The 10,232-nt window shown below is 59.3% G+C and overlaps 1 protein-coding gene across 1 annotated transcript in view; it reads right to left on the bottom strand.

The window, feature by feature from the left end:
• Nucleotides 1-430: 430 nt before the first annotated feature.
• Nucleotides 431-10,232, bottom strand: part of LOC116498745 (receptor-type tyrosine-protein phosphatase V-like) — a 32,133-nt gene continuing 22,331 nt past the window's right edge. Inside the window, exons 27-39 of the mRNA XM_032203142.1 lie at nt 9,855-9,989; nt 9,234-9,356; nt 8,598-8,758; nt 7,860-7,995; nt 7,458-7,537; nt 6,758-6,845; nt 6,205-6,295; nt 5,465-5,541; nt 5,018-5,152; nt 4,374-4,496; nt 3,802-3,959; nt 3,017-3,152; nt 431-938 (exon numbers count right to left, since the gene is read on the bottom strand). Coding sequence (XP_032059033.1) covers nt 879-938; nt 3,017-3,152; nt 3,802-3,959; nt 4,374-4,496; nt 5,018-5,152; nt 5,465-5,541; nt 6,205-6,295; nt 6,758-6,845; nt 7,458-7,537; nt 7,860-7,995; nt 8,598-8,758; nt 9,234-9,356; nt 9,855-9,989 — 1,503 coding nt within the window. The 3' untranslated portion in view covers nt 431-878. The remainder of the gene's footprint in view (nt 939-3,016; nt 3,153-3,801; nt 3,960-4,373; nt 4,497-5,017; nt 5,153-5,464; nt 5,542-6,204; nt 6,296-6,757; nt 6,846-7,457; nt 7,538-7,859; nt 7,996-8,597; nt 8,759-9,233; nt 9,357-9,854; nt 9,990-10,232) is intronic.

Genomic DNA, 10,232 nt, shown 5'->3' with positions numbered 1-10,232 from the left:
CCTGCTGACAGGCTTGGGGATCAAACACCGTGGTGAGACGTGACTCCTGCAGTATGAGCAGGATATCTTGCCAAGATAACATCATAAATCGTCTTGTGCACATATGCGTATCCTCAGAGCTTCGTGGTCCTTTTTTATGTTGACAGTGTTCACACATCCTCCTGGAGAGCTCTCGGTATGCTGTCACCCAGCCAAAAGCAGTGGTAAAGTGGTAAAACCTGCTCGGTACCAGGAGCAGATGAGAGCAAGCAGAAGCTGCTGTGGGCCATGGGCAGCAGTGCCTGGGCTGGCCAAGGGCACCTGGTCCATTGCCTGTGGCCCACTTGGCCAGGGACACCGGTTCCCTTTTGGGAATGGGTGCCGTGCTGCAGGAGGGGAAAGTCTGGGCCTCACCAGGACCCCAGGAAAGCAAACCCACCCTTACAAGCACTCTCCTTCCTAGGGCTGTTTATTGTTTGTACCTAATGCTGATCCGTCAGCCGCCACGAGCCTGTTCCCACTGCCCACAGCAGAGCTGGAGACCTCAGCACGCCCCGTGCACACGGGCAGCCCCTCCGGTGCTGAGTGCAGTTGGGTTAACAAACCTTCCAGACACCAGGAATCCCAGCAAAGTGGCCAAACCAAGGAGCATCCCACCCAGCCCCTGGCCGTGTCTGCACCGAGGGGCTGCAGCAGGGCAGGACAATGCTGCCCCAGTCTGCTCAGGAGACCCCAAGTCTCTGCGGACACCATGCAGGACACGGTGGTGGTGGTGGTGGCACCGGGGTGGGTCCCCTCTCGCTGCAGGACCCCTGCTGGGCTCTCACCCCAGCTCCTGGCTCCGGCCAGGACCCTGCAGGGGTGGAGGGCAGGACGGTGCCGGGCTGTGCCAAGTGGTGTCATGGCTGCTTCTGAGCGATGATGTCCCGCATGCAGGTGTAGAGGAACATGTACTGGTCCTGAGAAAGAGAAAGGGGTTCTGGAATCAGGTCTCTGATGAGAATTAGCTCTGCAATTTGCCTCTAAAGCCCCACAATTACTTTGTGATGGAGTATTAGCCAGCACTGCCTGATGGCAGAGCAGGATTCCCTGTCCCAAGAGGTCCACGTTTGTCCTGTGTCACCAGATCTGCCCAGAAAGGAAGAATGAGGCCTGGAGCTGCACTTACACCATATTTGTTTCCTTCTGCTTCATCATCCCCACTCATAAAACCTGAAGGCAAATTGCACTGAGGTGTGAGAGGAATGACAGCACCTGACCTCCTCAATCTGCACAGCTGTGGCTTTTGGATGTGCCGCAGGGTTTGCACCCAAACCATGGCTGCAGAGCCACTCCGGCGCTGCTGCAGGGCAGCACTGGGGAGAGCTCTGTGGTGTGCACAAGGTCTGGCAGTCACCTGCGACCAGGAGGGAAGACCTATGGGCAGGAGTGTCCCTCGGTGGCTGTCCCAACAAAACGGACTGAAGGGCTGACCAGGGTAGATCTCTGCAAGCGCCCAGCCTGGGTCATTTTAGTCCAGTTACATTATTGTTCTGTTTTTAAGATCAGCAAAATGATCTGTCAGCACCTAGCTGGTCCAGAGAGCTCTGTTCCTTTGCAGGTTTGGTAAATGCTCTGCACAAACACCAGACTGCTCCAACACAACGCCAGGCTCCAAAGCGCCCTGGGGCGAAGGTGCTGGGCATGCAGGGCTGGTTGGGGACCGACCCCTGGCAGGGCTCCGGGAAAGGTAAGTCAGGCTGTGCTCAGTGCTCACGCTGAAGGCCAGGGCTGGCCAGCAAATGTGGGCTGCAATCACATGGTAGCCAGAAAGGGGGATTAGGGACCTGACAGAGGGGCCCCCGAGCAGCTCGCTAATGCGCTGGCTGAGCTGCAAGTCACGAGGAGCCTCCCTCCCCGCCGGCGGTGGGTTTAGTCCCACTGCACGACCAGGAAAGCCACAGATCACACAATGGCTGCGATTCCAGGTCACCAGAGCATGTTTTCAATGAGCCTGGCCCAATTGTGAAATCCGGAGCGACAACTCTGTGCTGACTTCAGACCAGGCACACTCGCTGCCTGGCGAAAGGCAGGGGCACATCCCCAGGGACCCGCACCGCGCTGGGGCTGAGGGTGCTCCAACACCCATGGGGCAACCACTCAAAGGTTCATTTTCCCCCTTGTTTGGCTTCTAAACCCAACCACATCAGCCGATGCCCTGGCGTGACAGCGGCGTGCCCCCACTGGAGAGAAAGGCAGCGTCCTGGCGGACCCCATGGTGACGGAGGAGGCTGGCACGGGGCTGGAGGCCAGAACAGGGCGTGCTGGGATCGGAACAAACACTGCCCGCAGCAAGGTGGAGAGGCTGCTGCCTCTGCTGCCCCCGCACCGTGGGGCAGCGGCATTTGACGGGCGCTTGCTGCGTGTTTATGGGCACATTGTGTCTCCTCACGGCGAGAGCACAGCTGAAATACAAAGGAGCTCTGAGGCTGGGGCAGCGGAGGCCTTGCCCTCCTCCGGCTCCCACCAAGCGCATGGTTCACATTAATTAAGAATGTGATTAGCCGGTCACAGGCGGCTCTGCAGCTGGGAAGCCCTGGAGAGATCTGCCCCAGTTCTGCCGCCCCCCGTGGGGAGGGTTTCCAGGGATGCTGCAGCAGCGCACACAGCGGCTGCAGCAAAAGGAAAAGCTACCAGAGGGCACCTGTGCCAGCAGCACCCATCAGGAATGGCACACGTGGGGCTGGGAGACTGGGCTGGCATGGCACGGCACGGCTTGGCACGGCACGGCACAGCTGCAGCACCATCAGTGCCCCAGCCCTGTGGCTCGCATGGCTGCAGGGCAGCTGGAAACACAGCAGGGTGTCCCACCAACCTCCTCAGAGGTAACCCCGGCCCTGGTGACAGGCAGGAAAGTGGGAACGTGGCAGAAAAAAACAGATTGCAGGTGTCTGTGCTGACAGCTCTGTGCGGGGACTGAGGGTGTGGGACCCTGGGGACAGCTCGGCACCGATGTCCCATCCTGCCCAGCCCGCTGCCCTCCCTCCTTGCCACCTACCAGCGTGGGGGTCATGAGGCAGCAGCTTCTCGTCAGCTGGAGGGTCACCCCGTAGACATCCAGGACCCGCTCTGTTTTCAGCTGGTGCAAGAGGCAATCCAGGGAGATCAGCGTCCCCATTTGGCTCACGCCACCGCTGCAAGGGACAATGGGGGGTAACTGCAGGCACCAGGCCAAGAGGTGAGAGGCACCATGAGAAACACACAGCAGCTGGCTCTGGTGGGGCAGGGGGGGCTGTGAGCACTGATGAGGGTGGCAGGGAGCTCTGCACTGACCGGTGGTCCCAAAAGTGGCACCGAAGGAGCCTGGAGGCACAGCCCACCCTGCCCTGCCGAGCTGTGCATCCCTCATCTGGGTCAGCCCTGCTAACGTGTGGTCTACTGCTGTCTCTGGCCACAAGCAGAGGAGGTCAGGGCTGCTCCCAGGGTCCCAGCAGCCAGCCCAGGGGTGTCGTGGGCACCACAGCCCAGGAGTACCTGCTCCATCTGTGCTTGCCCCTGGCCCAGCCCTGTTTGCCTTCCTTATCCTGTGTGCCTGGCTTCGTGTGAGCTTCCCTGGCTCTTATGGACTCTCAAAATGCCCCAGAATGCTGAGGGTGTTGGTGGGGGGCACAGACTCACTGGTGGCTATGCCAAGGTGCTGTGGGTACCTGCTCCTAGGAGCTGCCAGGCCAGGCTGGATGGGGCTTGGAGGAGCCTGTGCTGGTGAGAGGGGTCCCTGCCCATGGCAGGGGATCGGACTGATCTGTAAGGTCCCTTCCAACCCGGTTCTACAATTCCATGTACCTGCAGTGCAGAAGGAGGGGAGCGGCTCTCTTGCGGCTGGGCGCGCACCGTCTGACTGCAGCGAGGAGCTCCGCCAGCCCCTGGGCATCCGGCTGCTTCGTGCTGCTCCACAGCGTGTACAGGAACTGCTGCACCTGCCTCTCCTTTCCTTTCTTCTCCTGGGGAGACACAAAGAGCTGACAGGGCTGTTGGGGAGGGATGGGTGAGTTTGGAGGCAGAGGAGCCCCAGATGTTGGGTCCTTAGGCTGTCAGATGCTTTCTTGGACTTCTGTAACTCTGTCCGAGGAGTCCCCTCTGGGGCACTGCTCATCGCCTGCACCGTGGGTACTGTGCCCAGGGGAATTGTTCCCCTTCCCCTGATCTTTTGGTAAGGGCTGGGGAAGCCTCCATGGCCTCTCCCATGCACCTCCCGGCAGAAGTCCTTCTGCAGGCTGCAATCGAGACTCCCTCTTGCATTCACAGGCTGCTGGCACTCCGCTCCAGAAGCTCAGCCAAGTCTCCGCAGACCTCTCAGCCCCTGCCCCTCCAGACCCGTTGGTTAGCAGTGGGGAAACCCCACAGAGGACACATACGTGTTTCACTTTGAGCTGGGTACACCTCCATCCCGAAACAGGCTTCTCGGTGCCGCACTGGATGGTCAGCATCTTTGTGCAGAGGGAGTCTCCTTCCAGGGGCCAGCACGCGTCAGCTGGGACCTGTGCACAAGAAGTTTGGCTTCATGTTGGTGGTGGCCGTGCTTCAGACCATTCACCATCTCAAGGGGCTGTGGTGGAGCTGGGCTGACCTCCCCAAATATCCCTCCATGCCAGTTCATCCCCCAGCTGAAACCCAGAGGAGTTTTTGGAAAAAACAGTGGACAGCAGCCAGGTTTCCTTTTAGCACAGAGGTGTTTGGCAGTGGGACTCTGCTCAGCAAATTCTCTCCAGCTCAGCTGGACAGAGTCAGGAGCTGCTGTCTGTGGGTGCCCTGGGGATGCAGCTTTAAGAGACCAAGGATCTGATGGTGGGCAGCAAAGAGCCTCCCTCCTGTGACAGGCTGTGGGAGCATTTTGAAAGAGGAAAAGTTCAGCATCAGCCACGCTGGCTATGCTGTAGGCTTCAGGATAAAAGAAGCACCCCTTCAGAAAAGACAGCCCAAGTTTTGGAGCTCCTCTGGCTTCCAGCTCTGTTAAACAGATCCCTGTTCTGTCAAGGAGCAGGCGGGCACGGTGTCTTACCTCCCCCTTCTCCTGCCACGGCAGAAGCGTTAGGATGGTGTGAACGTCCTGCTCCCACACCAGGGTCCAGAAGTCCTCCATGGTCAGCTTGTCAGGTCCCTGCACAGCCAGGTAGTCTCTGCCGGAGCTGCAGCCCTGGGTGGGGAATGAGAACATCACTCTCCAGCTGGAGAAGGTGGCACAGGAACCTGGGCAGCCTGGGCAATTGAGGGAGAGGCCAGGAAAAGAAAGGAAGTTCAGCACATCAGGGGGAAAGGGGAGAGGAGGAAGCCCCAAGGGAGGGAAATGGGGACAGCCCAAACTGGGCAGAGCCCCAGGAGGGAGGCAAGACTCATCCTCCATCCCCACAGACCCCTCTGGTCCACGAGAGCACCTCACTCAGGGTCACAACAGCGGTGGGGAGCAGGGGAGGGGAGCACCGCCTGCTGCAGGGGGAGAACAACTCACCGGGATGCGCCACGCCTGCAGGAGACCCGAGAAAGGGCCCTGGTCCAGCAGGGAGAACTTCACCCTGGAGCGATCATCTGCAAGAGATGTGGGTGATGGAGGGAGCCAGGGCAGCCTCACGCTCGCACAGCTCCTGCAAGCAGCCACACAGCTCCAGTCCCCCATTCGACACCTCTCCGCCAAGATCCCCTCTCTGCCATGCTCTTGTACAGCTTGCAGATGCTGGTCCTCAAAACACAGCCTCAGAGCTTCTCCTGGAACCACTGATCCTTTTCTATCCCAATTCCCTTCTCCAGGCAGGTGCATGCAGTGCATGCAGCTTGCTCGGTGTCTTGTCCAGTGGAGATCTGCACATCTCTAAGGATGGAGATGCTGCAGACACTCTGGGCCCCTGCTCCAGTTTTTGGCCATCTTCATGGGATTTTTTTCCCTTGTACTGAGCTGGAATACCCCGTGTCTTCCAAATTATCCCTGTTGCCTCTTGTCCTTCCATGGAGCACCTGGAGGGACTGCATCTTCTCTGTGCCCTCCCAGCAGGCAAGTGAAGGCAGCAATGTGATCTCCCTTTTGCTTTCTCTCCTCGAGGCTGAACAACCTCCTCCCCAACCTCAGTCCCATACAACACATGCTCCAGCCCCCAGCCACCTCGGTAGCCTTCTGGTGGACCCACTCCAGAGTGTCAGAAAGCTTTTTTGCACTGTGAGGCATGGTGAGAGGGTGCAAGGTGTGAGAGCACTTACATGGCAGGATGCTGGCTGAGGGCCGTGTCTGCTGGTTGCCTGAAGATGGTGTTGCAGAGCTGGCTTCCTCCTTGACAACCTCGAGGAGGGTCTGAGTGAAAGAGAGAGGTGGAAGCGGTGAGCAGAGGAGGTTCAGGAAGGTCTGGAGACTCCTGAGGGTGCCCAGCCTCAGCAGCAGGGTGCTTACAGCTGCCCATGCAGAGGCAGGTAAGCTATGGGACCACCCAGCCAAGGCTCAGTGGGGTGGGCTGCCAGGTCTGCTCCACGCTGTCTGCATCTCTCTGTAGGTCCCTACCGTGTGTAGGGTCTGGGAAGGAGGGGTCATGGACGGATCCTGCTCGGTGCAGGACATGTGAGGGAGCTGGGGACGCAGTGCCATGGAGAGGGGAACGCTGCCAGGAGAGCCAGGCACAGAGAAACTGGGGTATGGGACCCACTGAGGAGGGATTTTTAGGGTGTCCCCCAGTCTGAGCAGCTGTTAATGCTCCCCAGGCCCCCACGGTGTGTGTGGCCGTGGCAGGGCTCCCCGCACCTTGCCCAGGACAGTGCTCACCTCGTACTCCCTCAGGAAGCCCATGTTGGACTTGGCTGCGTTCTGGGCATAGTGCTGTGCAAAGCTTTTCAGTGGGATGGGGCAGGACCTGGGGAGAGAAACTGGTGGTAAGGGGGAGGCTGAACAAGTGCAGAATTAGCCAGGCTGTGTCCAAAGGAGCTGGGCAGGGCTGTGGGCATACCTCCACCCCTCTTGTGGCTCTCCAGCCCCTTTCTGATGGGTCTCAGCTGTAGCACAGCCCAGAGCCCATTGCCAAGACACAGCATAGGCAAGGGCATCCTCTTTTGAATGAGGTAGGATAGAATTTGGCCATACAGATAAATAGGTCACCTCCAGAAGTAGGCTCAGAAACAGGGTAGGGGGGCAAAGCCCTGACCTGCTCCCACCCCCGGTAGCTCTGCAGTATTTTGGCACAGCTCCTGAGACTGACACTGGGGGGAAGGAGGACGTGGTCCCCCAAGCCCTCGCAGTGTGCCCTGTGCCCCACACTGCTCTAGACTGGGCTCCCTGTGCTGCAAGGAGCAACCAGCCCCAGGCTGACCCCCCTCAAAATGCTGGGTGGGATGGCTGGTGGGGCCTCCCTGCCCTCCTGTCCTGGGATCAAGGCCCAGACTGAGCTCAGGTCCCAGCGTGCTGCCTGGAGGGGCTGTGGGTTAGGGGTTGGGGGGGAAGGGGCAGGTGAAATGCAGCAGGCCCTTACGTCTCTGTCCCTGATAAACCCAGGAGTGGTTCCTCCAAGATCTTGTCCAGGATACAGCTGTGCAGGAAAATATACTGGGACTGGAAGACAAAGGCAGAGAACAATGTAGAGCAATCCTGCACTGTGCAGACAACATAAAAGGGGGTATGGTACCCAGTAGGCAGGGTATGTCCCACTGCTGCTGTGGGTCTGGCAAGCCAAGAAGCTGCTGGAGATCCCCACAGAAGGGCAATTTCCACTCCAGTTGAGCTGGCCCTGCTTTGAGCAGCACCACGATACAGCCACAGGCTGGGGACCAGTTGGGGTGCTGGGACCAGTCCACCAGCACATCTGTCTGCCAGCCCTGATGGTTTTTATGCCACAAAGCAGTGGGCCTGGGGGAAGAGAGAGCAGAGCTCTTACCAGCGTCTGAATCATCTGGTAGCGGTTCATCCGCAAGGTGTAAACCACGCCGAAGGTGTCCACCACCTTCTCCTGCTTCATCTGCTGTAGCAGCCGGTCCAAGGCGATGAAGGTACCGCTGCGGCCCACCCCAGCACTGGGAGCACAGACAGAAAGGTTTAAGCATTGCCTGACCCTGCAGCTGATGAGCTCCCCCCCAACACTAGGCATGTCTCGCCCTGGGGGCACCAGCAAAGACTGAGGGGCTGTGGGGCCATTGAGACTGCCCTGGGAGTGCTGAGCATCCCCTGGGAATCACAGAATCGTGGAATGGTTGGGTTTGAAGGGACCTTAAAGCTCATCTAATTACATCTGCCGACAGCCCAGGCTGCCCAAATCCCATCCAGCCTGGCCTTGGGCACTGCCATGGGGATGGGACACCCACAGCTCCTCTGGGCAGCCAGTGCCAGGGCCTCACCCCCCTCATAGTAAAGACTTTCTTTCTAACGTCTAATCTAAATCTACCTAAATCTTTTAATTTAAAACCATTATCCCTTGTCCTACTGCTACACTCCCTGATAAAGAGTCCCTCTCCAAACCAGACTGGATGACAGGCTGCCCGCAGCCCTGCCATCCCCAGTGCCCAAGCAAAGAGACTTTCTGCAGCCCATGCATGCCCTGGATGCTGCCTTCCCTCCCACCTCATGCACCAGGATGTCCCTGGTCCCCCCCTGCTGTCCCCGCAGTGCTGCGCCTTGCCTGCAGTGCACGAGGGTCGGCCCCGCGTCCTTGGCGCTCTGGATGCGCTCCCGGACCAGCTCCCTGAAGGCCATAATGGACGTCGTGGACTCTGGGATGCCGTGGTCGGGCCAGGCTGTGTAGTGCAGGTGGGACACGTGCCGCTCTGCCCGGAGGCCCTCCTGAAAAAGGGTCGATGACACAGATCATCAGCATGCACCCCGCAGCCCCAGGAGCACCCACGGACCCCAGCTCATGTATGGGGACAGCCCACATCACATCCACCCCACTATCTGGTGGCTTCTGCTGCCCTGTCCTGTCCCCACAGCTCCCTGACATGGCAAGGTGGAAGTTGCAGGGAGCACAGCTGCCTTCCCCTGCCCTGAAACGCGTCCTTGAAGCTGCAGGCCAAGTCCCATAGCAGGGATATGAGTGCAGTGGGAAGGAAGGAGCAAGGGCGGGCAGGAGGCACGATGTGCATTGGATATGTCCGTGTCACCGAGCCTGAGGTGGCACATTGCTCCCCAGAGGGGCTTGGTCTTCTTTGAACCCCGTTACTGGCATAGAAAGGAGATTCTGCCACCACCACTGAGGCGAAACCCCGCTGTATCCCGTGCAGACCCACAGCCCTCGATGGGGCCCCAGGTCCTTACTCACGTGCCACAGCTTGAACTCACGCATGGTCCACTCGTCCGAGCTGCTCTGCGCCAGCAGGTGGACCCGCACCTGCCCGTAGGAGACTGGGGCGGATTCGGAGGGCCAGTAATGATCACAGAGGACCTAGGGCACAGGTAGGACAGGGTCACAGGGAGGCCTAGCCTGCCCGCCGGGGTGACATCGCATCTCCCTGGGAGCACCTGGAGGTGTGTGGGGAGCTGGGGCAGATCTGTTGGAGACAACAGGGGGTTGCTCCTCACACCAGGAGCTTTGCACAGCTCTCCTCCACCTCCCCTTGGCTCCTACTGAGGAAAGGACCTGTGCAGGTCTCATCACCCATGGGGAATGGAGCAGGTCTAAATGAGGCACCTCATCCTGAAGCAATAACTTCAGATGCTGCCGAACTACCTGGGTGAGGGGAGCTGGGGTCCTGCTAAGCTCTACTTCTGCCCCTCCGTGCGCCGAGCTAACGCAGAGCTGCACACATCCTCCTCTTCCACCCAAGCTGCTTTTTGGGGAAGCTGCACGTGCACAGGGAGCAGCAGAGCGCCCAAACCCAGCCCCAGGCTCAGCAACCACAGACAGGTGCCGGCTCGGCTGAGTGTGGCGGTGCACACCTACCCGCCCGTTCTCCATGCACACTGTCAGCATGATGATGTTGCAGACGTTCTGCTCCCACACCAGCCTCCAGAAGTCCTCTATTGTTTTTTTCAGGGGCCCCTGGGTGGCAATGAACTCCTGCTGGGATGTGTAGCCCTGAACAAGAGCCAGAGAGGAGGAGTTGGCAAGTTCCCTAGGGCGGCGGATGCAGCCCTGGGACCAAGTCAGTCCTTAATCTGCCTTTCTTGTAGATGGAGAGATGCCCTCAGCCCGTGTGAGCACAGCTTCCTGGGCAGCTGACTTCAGCAGAAGCTTCAGAAGAAGCTGACTGCACAGGAAATATGCTGCCCAGCACGTGCTCTACTTCTTTGGAACAGGGACGTGACCCTCCACTTCCCT

The sequence above is a fragment of the Aythya fuligula genome, chromosome 25, assembly GCF_009819795.1.
Source record: "Aythya fuligula isolate bAytFul2 chromosome 25, bAytFul2.pri, whole genome shotgun sequence".
Classification (NCBI taxonomy): domain Eukaryota; kingdom Metazoa; phylum Chordata; class Aves; order Anseriformes; family Anatidae; genus Aythya; species Aythya fuligula.
Note: the sequence above shows the minus strand (reverse complement) of the source record. Positions and strands in the feature narration are given on the sequence as shown.